Source organism: Pinus tabuliformis, chromosome 1_2 (assembly GCF_031772625.1).
Source record: "Pinus tabuliformis cultivar Carrire ecotype Pingquan chromosome 1_2, CPIR1, whole genome shotgun sequence".
NCBI classification, from domain to species: Eukaryota; Viridiplantae; Streptophyta; class Pinopsida; order Pinales; family Pinaceae; genus Pinus; species Pinus tabuliformis.
The window spans coordinates 142,854,589-142,866,877 of record NC_142298.1 but is presented as its reverse complement, the minus strand read 5'-3'; the positions used below and the strand labels follow the sequence as shown (position 1 = coordinate 142,866,877).

General features: G+C 39.1%; 1 protein-coding gene across 1 annotated transcript in view; it reads left to right on the top strand.

Moving 5' to 3' along the window:
* The window catches only part of LOC149204925 (BTB/POZ domain-containing protein), a 96,972-nt gene extending 88,941 nt beyond the window's left edge, over nucleotides 1-8,031 (top strand). The window contains exons 2-3 of the mRNA XM_089394833.1: nucleotides 6,897-7,361; nucleotides 7,598-8,031. Of these exons, the coding sequence (XP_089250959.1) occupies nucleotides 6,897-7,361 (465 nt within the window). The 3' untranslated portion in view covers nucleotides 7,598-8,031. The remainder of the gene's footprint in view (nucleotides 1-6,896; nucleotides 7,362-7,597) is intronic.
* Nucleotides 8,032-12,289: the final 4,258 nt, after the last annotated feature.

Genomic DNA, 12,289 nt, shown 5'->3' with positions numbered 1-12,289 from the left:
CCAACTATCATTTGTGTTGTATCTCTCTATTGTTCAGTTTCTTGTTTCAGCATATTATTTAATTGTTGTAGGCTGCAGTGTATGTATTTCAACGTTTGCCATAGGAAACATGTTCATGTAAATCTAACAAGTAGGAGAAATATCATAAGTGTTGCAGTAGGAATACTTGGGTTTAAGGAATTTTCGCATGGTATCAGAGAAGTGCAGGTGAAGTAAGAAGAACAATGCCAGAGAACCCAGTGCTGAGCAGGAAAGGAGATCGAAATAACTGCAGGAGGTAGCAGTTTGAATCCCCAGAGGGATTGCGTTGTCCCAGCTGGGAGGGAAAAATGCTCAAGGCAGTCTCTCTTTGAGTGAGTTGACAGACAGGAAGGGTTTCCAGATTGAAATTTTTTCCTGCGCGAGGAAGAGCTGGTGGGATGCAGTTTTTGCTCGACAAAAAAGACATCAGAAGAGAGGAGAAGCACAATGAGGGAATTTTTCCTCAGTAGACTTCCCGCCAAGAAGTTCGTTCTCTTATTGGCTGAGCAACAACAGTAAGAGAAGAGAGGAGCAGTTCGACATTTTCTTGGCAGAGATGGCAACCTGTGGGTTGGGAGATCAGGACAAGTTGGATGGAGCATCCAACTATGTCATCTGGAAGGCAAGAATGTCATTCCTTCTAGATGAGCATGCTCTCAAAACCTATGTTGATAGCGTGGTGGCTGAGCCTGCAAATCCAGATCCACTGAAGAAGTACCAGGCAGAAATGGCGAAGGCAAAGAGAATGATCCTTGACAGAGTGAAGGATCTTGTAGTCTGTCACATCGCTAGCAGAGGGACTGCTAAGGAGATGTGGGATGCGTTGTGTATGTTGTATCAGGGATCTTCTAAGCTGTGGAAGATGTACTTAGAGCAGAAACCGAGATCTACACAGATGCAGAAGGGGGAGCGCATAGATCTGTTCGTGACAAAGCTTTAGGAGACCCGGGATGAGTTAGCAATTGTGGGGTCTACACCTCAATGTTCTGAGATGGGGAGACTGGCCCTAAACTCAGTCTTAGAAGAGTGGCAAGTCTTTGTCCAGAGCATCCTGGGCAGGGCAACTTTGCCAGACTGGGATAGTATGTGGGAAACTCTCAAGTAGGAAGAGATGAGGAGAGATCTAGTCAAGTGCAAGCTTGACGGAAGCAACAACAGTGGGTCGAAACCCAAGGAGGAGGATGAGAATGCAATCCTTACATTGAAGGGGCAGCAAGAGCAGCAAAGGCAGAAGAAGGATGTCTCAAAGATAAAATGTTTCAAGTGTGGTGAGATGGGTCACTACGCAACACAATGTCCTCTCAGGAAGGACAAAGATGAGAAGCACGATCCGAAGGCTGCACCCGCGAAGATCGAGGAGTTCGCCATGACAGCCGAGATACCTCCAGGAGGAAGGTGGGCTGATTTGGAGCTGTAGTTCGAAAGAGCTACAGATGGGAAGGATCCTTGAGGAGCCCACCTCTCGGATCAATACCTTGCTACGAGAGCCCAGATCAGAAGTAGCAGGATGGACTAGTGTCAGATGGAGCAGAGGAATGTTGGAGCGACAAATGTAGTGGTTAGAACGCTAAGTCTGAGTAGCGTAGTGCAAAGTTGCAGCAATGCAGGGAGGCACAGTGCAATAGCAACAACAATGTAGTGGCTTCAGAGGGATAACATTGGACTAGCAGCAGTCAGATCTTCAGCGTCAAGGTGCATCTATGCTGAACACTTGTTCAGTAATTTGGGATGTTTTTCTGTATTTGATGCAGTAACAACAACAATTTGTAGTGTAGGGGTAGTTGGTAGTGGCAATGCCAGCAACAGCACGGATGCATAAATTCAGAGGGAGCTGTAGTATGGATGTAGTGTTGATAGTGGCAGTGTCAGCAGCAGTATAGTTGCAGCAGCAACAACGCAGTAGTTGGTGGACAACGTGTCAAACATTAGTAGCACCGAAGACGATGTTATGAAGTTAGGGTGATGCTTCGGTGGGAGGCATTGTTAGAGCACATTCCTCGCTAAGAGGGAGTGTTGATTTCTGGTAGCATCAGATGTGCTCTAAGTCTCAAATTTTGCAGGGAGGCTTAGGCACATGTATTCCAAAGAACCCATATAGCGTTTTGGGAGATTCCACCCGGAGACAGTTGTATTAAAATAATTAATTAGTTTTAATGGGACCCTAAGTCTAAACTTAGGAAATTAAAATAATTAATGGGTATTAATCTAACTGTGGGTATAAATTCTAGAAGAAGACGAGGATCAAGCAGAAATGATCTTAACCATTGATTAGCTTCTAATCTGGGCCGTTGAATGCCAATGAGGAGATTATTTAAGGAATCTTGAGGGTCATTTGCAAAACATAAAGAGAGTTGATCCGTCAGATCGAATTGCTGAAGCTAGAGGCAGCGTAGTGGTTTGTAGTGATCACGCAGAGAGGGGCAGAGGGAGTTTTGGCTGGAGGATCTTCTCTGGAGCCAAGAATATTCAGCAGAGAGGCAGAGAGACACACAAAGGAGGCATCACAGAGGGCAGAGAGGGTGATGCAGAGCTAGGAAGGGCTCACGCAGGCCCCACGCAGAGTAGCGCAAAGGCCTCTAGTGCAAAAGTTTGAGTTTGTTGAGGAGGCTGACGTTTCTGAGCCGGGAGGGTTGGAAAAGGTTTCTGAGGGAAAACCGATTCTCAGTTGAGTTGACGCAGGGCTTTAGAGGCTGACACAGGACCCACGTAGGGGCGGCGCAGAGGTAGCTGGTGAACTCGTTGGTTCAGCTGCTGGATCAGCCTAGACTTGTAGTGTAAAGGGAGATAATCTCACCAATTTCTTTTGCTAAGTGATTTTATCTGTAACTGGATTGCCGGGAGGGCATCCAAAGATTGTATTAAAAAATAATTCAGCTTAATAATAAAAACCCTCAGATCTGCTGCACCGGTTTTCCCACATTGGTTTTTTCCAAGGATGTTTGTCCAAAAATAACTTGTCACTTGTGTTTTATCTCTTTATTGTTCAGTTTATTGTTTCAGCGTATTATTTAATTGGTGTAGGCTACAGTGTATGTATTTTGATGTTTTTTGTAGGAAACTGCAAATAACTTGTTCATGCAAATCTGACAAGTAGGAGAAATATCATCAGTGCTACAGTAGGAATTCCCGGGTTAGAATTTTCACAACTTCCTAACAGGAAGCTTTAGTACAAGTAAGAGAAATATCATCAGTGCCGCAGTAGGAATTCTCGGGTTAGAATTTTCACAACTTCCTAACAGGAAGCTTTAGTATTTGAGGGACAAGCTTGGGCTTGTGGATATTTCCTTCTTGGTTGAGAGGGAGTGAGGATTGACACTGTATTCTCCATGTGTCATGCACTATGGCCATAACTAACAACCGTAAGCCTAGTGAAGGCACTTGTAAGGAGAATGGTGGATTGGATAAACATCTAGGACCGATACTCCTTGAGGAATGGTATCCAAGATAGGAGTAGTCTCGAGGACTGATACTCTTTGAGGATTGGGAATCCAAGATAAGAGTAGTGCCGAGGACCGATATTCTTTGAGGATAGGATGATATCCAAGATAAGAATAGTCCTCTAAGGACATACCTAGTGAACATCCAGATGGGTTATGTGCCTTGAGAGGCTGTGGTGGTGTCCAAATATATGCCTCCAAACATTATGCTCTAATCTAGAGGAGAGATAGAGCTTGTCAAGTCAAAGCCTTGTTATTTTATAATTGACAATATTGGTTATGATGATCCTTGATGATGCTTATCAATCTGAACTATTCTTATGAGAATATTTCAATTTGAGAGTATCCTTGTATCATGTTGTGTAATTATGAATACCTCCCTAGTTAGGAGTGCGTGTTGAAAAATGTAACTAGGTTTGTCTTCATAATTATCATTGTACGTGTATCACGATGTATTTCATGTAAAAGCAAAAATAAGAAAAATAAATTATTATTATTATTATTATGTCATTAGGCAAGCATGTTCTCCATGCTTCTAGGGTTTATTGAGTCAAAGGAAAATTTGTCATGAGTCAAAGTCCCATTTGGACTATTTGTAAGAAAAAGAAAAAAATAATTATTGAGTCAAAAGAGTCAATTTGTCACCACAAGACCAAGTCGGCCCTGCGTGGACAAGTCGGCCTAGAAAAGGCACCTATTCGTCCTCCTGGACTGCTATAAATAAAAGAGACTTCGATCTCATTTGATCACTTAATACTCATCCATTTCTGTGCCAAATACAAGAAGAAGAATAGCGAAGTCAAGGGAGAGACGAATTCAAGGGAGAAAGAATTTGGTAGTTTTTGCTTGTTTCTATTCACATGTGCAAAAGTGTTGGGGCAACTCTGCGAAGTTGCAGGTCCGAATTTGTGTTTGACCAGATTTGTTGAGGTTTGACCAGCATTGACTTTGACTTGGTTGGAGGAGTTTTGAAGGAGTGCTGACTTGGTCTATGTGGAGGTCTTGGTCTTGGTTTTTGGGTCTTGGATATCTCACATTGATCTGATTCTATAAGAAGAGAAGTTGTTTGGGTTTTCCTCGTCGGTTTTTGCCCTAGCTTGGAGGCTACATGTTTGTGTTCTTTGTCTTTTTTGATTTTTATGCACTTTATATTTTGGTAATTGCTTGATGAAGAAGACATAATAAAAGTAATAAGAGCCAACAAACATTCACAAGTAATAATCAAGTAAGAGGAATCAACCCTAATCTACTAGCATATTGATTTCTCAACACCAACAGCCAGATGAGATAACCCATGCCCCAATAGTAGTTGACCTCTTCTAGGTATAGCGCAATATGCAATCTAAATCCTCCTCTAGGCCCTCTTTTGGACAGTCTTCTAACCTGAGTCTCTCCACTCGATCTGGGATGTCAGGGGAGCTGGCACTAGTGGATCTTGATACACTGGCATAATTTGAACTCCAGATTTCGGATCCAGGCCCATTGCACATCCTTCTTCCAGATATGATCTTTTCTTCAGGAGTTTGGTTATCAAGCTTTAAATGAGATCTTCACTTTACCTTTTGCATCTTCCTTTCTATAGGAGCCCTCTCTGCGCTCCCACTTTGTATTAACATGTTATATTTGGCAGCCCCATTGACCTACTTCAGTGGTCATTTGTTAGTCAAATTATCTCATATTTTCTGCATATAAATTTCCTTATTGATATCTTATCCATATTAGAATCTCATTTGGAAGCTGTATTGAATTTCACCTAGGGTTTAGTATTAGAATATAGTAGGTTTTCTGCCATTATGACTGTTTGGGGTTTAGTGCCAAATTGTTTAGGGCTGATCCAGATTTTGATCATGAATATTTGATTTCATTTTGATACTGAATGTGAAAGTCATCTTGTTTGTGGAGATTGGTGGTTGGCGTCTTGACTGGTTGGAAAGTACCAAAAGTCCTTGGAGTCCTTGTGCAATATGGGGTGAGAGTCCCTTTTGAGCCTTGAGGTGAGGCTTTGTTTCCCAATGAGTGAAAAGTTTCTCTGGGCTAGACCATGTAATTGGTGAAGTTGGCAAATGTCCTTTAGCTGATGCATGATGCTTAAAGTCATTTTGCACAAGGCAAGGATTGTATCTATACCATAGATGCACATTTGCATGGGTGTTCTTTTTGAAAGATGTTCCAAACTGGATGTTCTCATTGGAAGATAGAATATAGCAGTTTGGCACTTTAATCATTATCTGACACAACTACAGTCTTAAAAAGTGTTATGCATTTTAGTTTTGAGAAAAAAATCGTGCTTACAAATAACCTATAAAATAGTTAAAAACATAGTAACAAAAACTGGTAGCGAGAAAATTGAATTTCTTTAAAATAATATTTTTTCCTTTTCTGAGCCCAATAAATATGTGATTTGTTGATCTTTTTAACGAATTACTATTTTCTCCTCAGCCAAATAAACAAATCTTATTGTAATCTTTTTATTAATTACTATTTTTCTCTGGGCTAAAAAAACATGCTCTGTTGTAATTTTTTTATTAATTATCATTTGTTCATCAACCAAATAAGTTTGTTTTCCTGTAGTGAATGCGTTTTTCTCTACACTTAAACTTCAAGCTCAATCTATTTGAATCTGCTCAACTTTATCCCATCAATTTAAGAACTTCATTTCTCTATAAGATAAGCAAAATACAAGAAAATGCAGAAGAAAAAATAGAAACAAAGATGATTGGATGTTCAAAATAAGACATCAAGATGTATATATTTTCCACGAATACCTATATATCACCTTTTTATTCTTCTCCTAATTTTTCTTAATCAACCAAATTATACTGTTTTGGGTCTTGATGTTTTTCCCTCATCTCCAAATATCGCTAATGGGGTGACAACTGTCATCCTCATCGATACCACTTGATAACAGATGGTATTTTGGATTTCGAAACTTAGTCTGAACTTTCATTTGTTGCATATTATATACCCAAAGCCACCATGAAATCTTCTTTCTTTGAAGCTTAAGTTATAGGCTTCACATTCTTTTCAATTTTTTTGTGAAAACCATGTAAACTAATTATATAGCCCTGAAAGGCAAGGTTGATTTTGTGTCGGCTTCCTGCATCTGGATTTTGAACTCAATGGAAAAATGAAAATAAAAAATTACAGGTTTTTAACGTGTCACGTGGTGATTCTAAAGTCAACTGGGTATTGTATGAAAACATGTTTTCTTTGCTTTTGTTGATACTGTATTCTATCAGCTGTTCATCTATGCTACATCTATAAGTCATTTGCATGCTAAATTTTAGCATAAGATCTGTTAATCTTTTCCAGCTTGAAGAGCTTTCCAAAGATTATTTTACTGTGCATCAATTCAATGCACATTCTGCCCTTTTTTACAAGATTTTATCACTTCATGTACAAACTCATCCATTTTTTGACCTTTTATGGTTGCATCAGATTAGTAAGTCACCTGTTTTCAAGGCAATGCTAGAGAATGAAATGGAGGAGAACAGAACTCGTACAATAAAGATCACAGATTTTAGCTATGAAGTTCTCCGCCAATTTGTGCATTACTTATACACTGCTGAAACTTTTCCAGATGAGCAGATGGCTTATGATCTGCTGGTTCTGGCAGAAAAATATCAGGTTAAGCACCTGCGAACTGTTTGTGAAAAGTTTATAACATCAAGGGTGAACAATGACAATGCAATTATGAGCTTCGCTTTTGCTCACCAGCATAATGCGAAACATCTTCGAGAGGCTGCATTGTCTTTAATTATTGAGAACATGCACACCTTGACAACAAGGGAAGAATATCATGAATTGGTTGACAAGGATCCAAGATTGGTGGTGGAGATCTACGAATCCTATCTAGCCAAACAAGTTAATACTGCCGCAAAGGAGGCTACATCAAGTTGTTAGGTAAATTTTGTTCCATCGGCCAATGTTGATTTGTGTATTCCATCTGAAAAGTTCGTTAGTTGATTTACTGTTGGATGCATAGGGAGCTTGGGAAATTGGAAACTAGATCAGATATTTAAGTAGTTTGTTGTAGGAGAAATTGAGGGAAATCCACGTTGGTTGTTCTTGTTTGCTTTGTTTTAATAGTGTTCATGTATATGCCCTCCCCCATGAATTTCTTATCCTATGATGTGCAGCCAATGCTACTTGTCTCGAGCATCTTTGAAAGACATGCGGTCAATCAACAAAATTGGCTCAGCTTTAAAGTTGCAGTGTCGAAACACTTGAAATATCGAGAGTAGGCATAAAATGAAAAAACTATGGTGCAGGCTGATCAAGAGAACTAGAGACCAGGTTTCCAGTGGTCCAGATGTATATGGTATAGAAGGTATCAATCGATACCATTCATGTTGCTGATTATTTCATTTCCAATGGCCTCAATTCTTACGCATTGTGTATAACCCATTCTGTTTCAGTTTATTAGGAACGCTGATGTTACATCCAAAACATGATGCTACGTTTTATAACTTTTTACAGTCTAATTATCAGGACTGCTGTTGTTACATCCAAAACACTGGGATAATTTGATAGCTATTTACATTTTAAAACGTCTGGTTGATCTTTTTATCTTTGAATGTTGTCGTTTACTTCATACAAATAATTACACATTTAATCCAGATTCAACTTCTGCTTTATAAATGCAGCATGATGGTCTATTGAAAGAAATGATATTACAAATTGGTTAATAAAATAAATAGTTAAAAAGGCTCAAGTTATGCTCAAGAACAGGAAGTAGCTGAAGTAATGTGCGTGTTTATTCTCTCCAACTTTTGTTCCTTGGACAAGGACCCAAAGTACTCCTCGTCTTTGGATTTAAAATATTCAAAATAAAACTTAGTGTCAACAAATACACATGTAAAGTCAAGGTGGATATTAATTCGGTTAGTTTGGTGATTACAACAACTTAATAACTTTGGACGGTTTAATATCTGTTTTACACACTAACACACCTCACTTCATTTCACTACGCAACTCCATTAGCAGACAGGTATGGAAACCACTTCCTATGAAAATCAGTTAGTTGGTCAATTAAAGATAGAGGGGATTCGATGAAATTTATGTGATTTGCTCTTTGGTTCTATTTTACTGCATTTTTGAATTGATGAGTTATGACAACCTTTTCCTCAATACATAATTGTCATTTTGTTTTGTTATATTTACAACTAAGATGCCAATACCTACCTTCATGCCAATGGTGAATTTTTAATGCACTCTAATTGAAATATTGGTTGAACAATAGAGTTAGGTTTATAAACATTGCAGGATGGATTCTATTGAAAATTTTGATATCACAAATCAAACTAAGTTAATAAAATAAAAAGCTAAAAAGGTTAAAGTTATGCTCATGAATAAAAAATAGAAGTAATGTTTGTGCATACATTCAAAACATTTTATTTCACGACTTAAAACACTAGCCATGCTTGTCATTCACAATTTAAGTTTAGTTTTAAGCAAGTGACACATATGAATACATGGAACGCAAAGAACATGGAAATATGAGTGTATGATACACATTGGCCCTAGATATTAGAAACAAGACACACATGCATACACACACACACCTAAAGGATTGGCTGGATTGTTCTTGGAATGTTTGGTTTGTTTGGTTATGGTTTGTCGGAATAATTGGGAAGGATTTGACAATGGGTTTGTTCCTTCCTTGATCGAGCTTTGCTAGTTGTTTGTGTGGTGGAGCTAACATGTTTGACTTGACCTAGTTAGCTAGTGATGTGAAGCGTATTATAGTGTGGCCAAGCTAAAGGTGTTATGAGTGTGACAAAGCTAAGGTTTGGGCCTGACCTTATGGTGGTGGAGCCCAATCAAAGTAGTGGATGGACAATTTGATGCACTTGCCTAAAAAGTCAAGCTTTAAAACAACTTGAGCCTACCTAACACTTTATGGAGTTGTCTTTAGTGCGACTTTTTGGAGTTTCCGGTGCCGGAATCTGGTGTTTAAATTTGTGGTGAAATCTTGATTTGTGTTATTTAAACTAGTTTATGGATTCAACACCTTGAAAAACCCCTAGGGCACTTATATTGTGCAGGGGTTACCCATCAAACTTGTGATTTCAATGAATTCCTGCCAGATTTTAGAGAAATTAAACTGGAAAAATCCACCGGAAAAGCTTCCAAAAAGTCGCACTAAAGACAACTCGACACTTTATGCCTATTACGGATTGGCACTCTCTCCCTGCCAAGGGCCATGACGAAGCTTAGGATTTCTGGGTGATAACCATCGAGGATGTTTCATAGGGTGGATGGGATGTTACATGCGTTGTTACTCAAGTTTATGAACAAATGGTAAAAGAAGGCAAGCATGGGATGCTTTTGTTCTAGCATGACTTGAGCTTTGGTTTGCCTGTCAAAGCTTGCTTTTATTTTGGATTGACAGAGGGAGGAGTTGGTTGGGGGTAACTTGTTCGTTTCATGAGGAGTGGAGCTAGTGGTTATGTATTCATTACACCACATGCTATACCTTCCTCGTTTGTAATTCAAGCTAGCAAGAGTTTTGTGCCGAGGGGAAGTGGATTAGGCCAATAATGGTCTTAAAAATCGTAGACCTCCCAACCTTTGTATGCACAATTGGCTTTGAAAAGGCTTACTATCCCTCCACAGGCTGCGTAAAGCATTTGTCAACCATTTTATTTTATTATAAACACACCTCTCTTGATATTCCTTGGTAGAGATGCCTTATGGAAATGTTAATGTTAGTCTATCTATTATTGTAACCCTTTTGATACCATTTGTGATTGGATTGAAAATGACCCTACAACGAACACAGAGTTATTAAAGCAAGCAAGAATGTATATAACAATAGAGGCATGAGCAACAACATGACTAATTGAACTTTAATTTGGTAAAGGGAAATATTGAGTTAAGAATTCAAAGTGGTAGTTGGAAAAGCCTAGATTCGTTGTGTTCATCAGTTGCTCTATTTTGTTCATTGACATATCGAATTCACCATTTGAAAGTGCAGGTGTTGTGATATTCAAAGACTTCTTTTTGATGGGTACTCTTTCCCTCCCTCCACTAGTAAACTATGTAGCCTCAGTGTGTGTGTGTGAAATTCAAAATTCCAAATACAAAAATGAAATATAGATATGAAGATTCGTTTTCTTAGAAACTAGAGCATTTACAAAATATTAATACAATCACACCATTAATATGAAATTTCAAATTCCAAATACTAAATTGGAATATAGATATTAAGATTCATTTTTTTTCCTAAAAATTAGAACATTTACAAAATATTGATACAACCATACAGTTACTTACTAAAATTAATGATGATGGTGTAACAACCCTTTTTCATTACACCCTGTGTATGTGAATACGACTGTAAAATCTTGAACATATGTAAATTATGTGAAAATAAATTGATGACTGGCTGAAGGGAGCGACATGCAGATCTAATGCTTTGAGGGTAAGGTCTGTGGAAGATGGTTGCATGCCTGTTGAGGGCTTGTTGGTTTTACCATGGCGTGCTGTAAGCAGGCCCATACCAACCTCTGCTCCCTGACCATAGATTGACTTGCGTTGACAAGCAATGAAGTTGTGGTGTGGGTAGCTTGGTTGAAGGATAGTGCCATACTACGCCTTTACTTGTGGAACGTGAAGAGAGAGAAGGAAGGCTACAAGCCAGAAAGGCCGGAGGAGCAAAGGAAGAGACAAATTTTGCAGAGGTCTTATTGCATTTAGTTGGAGAGAACAAGATTGTCCGAAAGGTCGGCGAGTGGTTGGAGAATAGAGGCAAAGAAGCAAGCAATCACGAACACGCAGAAGGAGATGAAGTCGCCTTACAGAGGAAAGAAAAGAAGTGCTTGCATTCAAGAAATGACTAAATGAAATTGGACTGCCTGAGAGCTAGCGTTCAAATTTGGGGGTGATATTCCCTGCATTTCTTTTATGAAGGCCACTAGATCATGTGTTTAATTCTAGAGGTTCAGTGGGAACTTGGTGGAGGAACTAGATTGTTGTGGTGCTTGCCATGAGGTTTGTAAACCACATGGTGCTTGTTTCCTGGTGGATAAACCACTTGGACAGTGGATTGTGGACCCTTGTGGTGCTTGCCATGTATATGCAACTAATAAACCACCAAAAACAATTGATTTCACCTCCTAGAATTGAGATATAACCCTTTTGATCTTGGGTGAAGCCCTATGTTTTAACCCAGAGAGTGAGTCACTATGGTGCTTACTACTAGAGAGCGGTTGATAAACCACTTGGATAATGGATGACTCCCGGTTATCTAATTAAGCCTTGGGTATGAATTTCCTTGAATACACATCTCCTCAGACCTTGGATTTGACTTGGGGGTCCTTCGCTGCAAGAAAGACCGCAGTGTCGCTGGCCTACAGTTGGGTGGAAAGTTGAAGTCCCTCCAATTGTCAGTTGCCTTTAAACACACAGATAAGTGTACATTGCTTACATGTAGTGTCTTATGGATTGTGATGAATCTTGTTACGTTGTGAATGGTGCAAGAGTTGTGTGTTTGTAAATGTAAATGAATGCTTGAGTTGTGAGGATCAATGTATGTTCATGATTAAAACGATGTCATGTATGTGCATGCATTTTAAAGTATGCTTGGAATATGTCATTCATTATTATGAGCATGGTGAATGAGAAATTATGTGTTTATACTCAATCAATTGATTTCTAGATTTATGGGTATACTTGGCTTAACCAATCCCTATGCTGGCTATTCTGTCGAAACCAAGAACGAGTATCAAACCTTGGGTTGTGAGTCTCCTTGAGATTGCGAGAGGTTGGGCATGGAGTGGTCCCTGCTTTACTTTACAAACCCATCCCAAGTTTCCTTTTAGTTCATA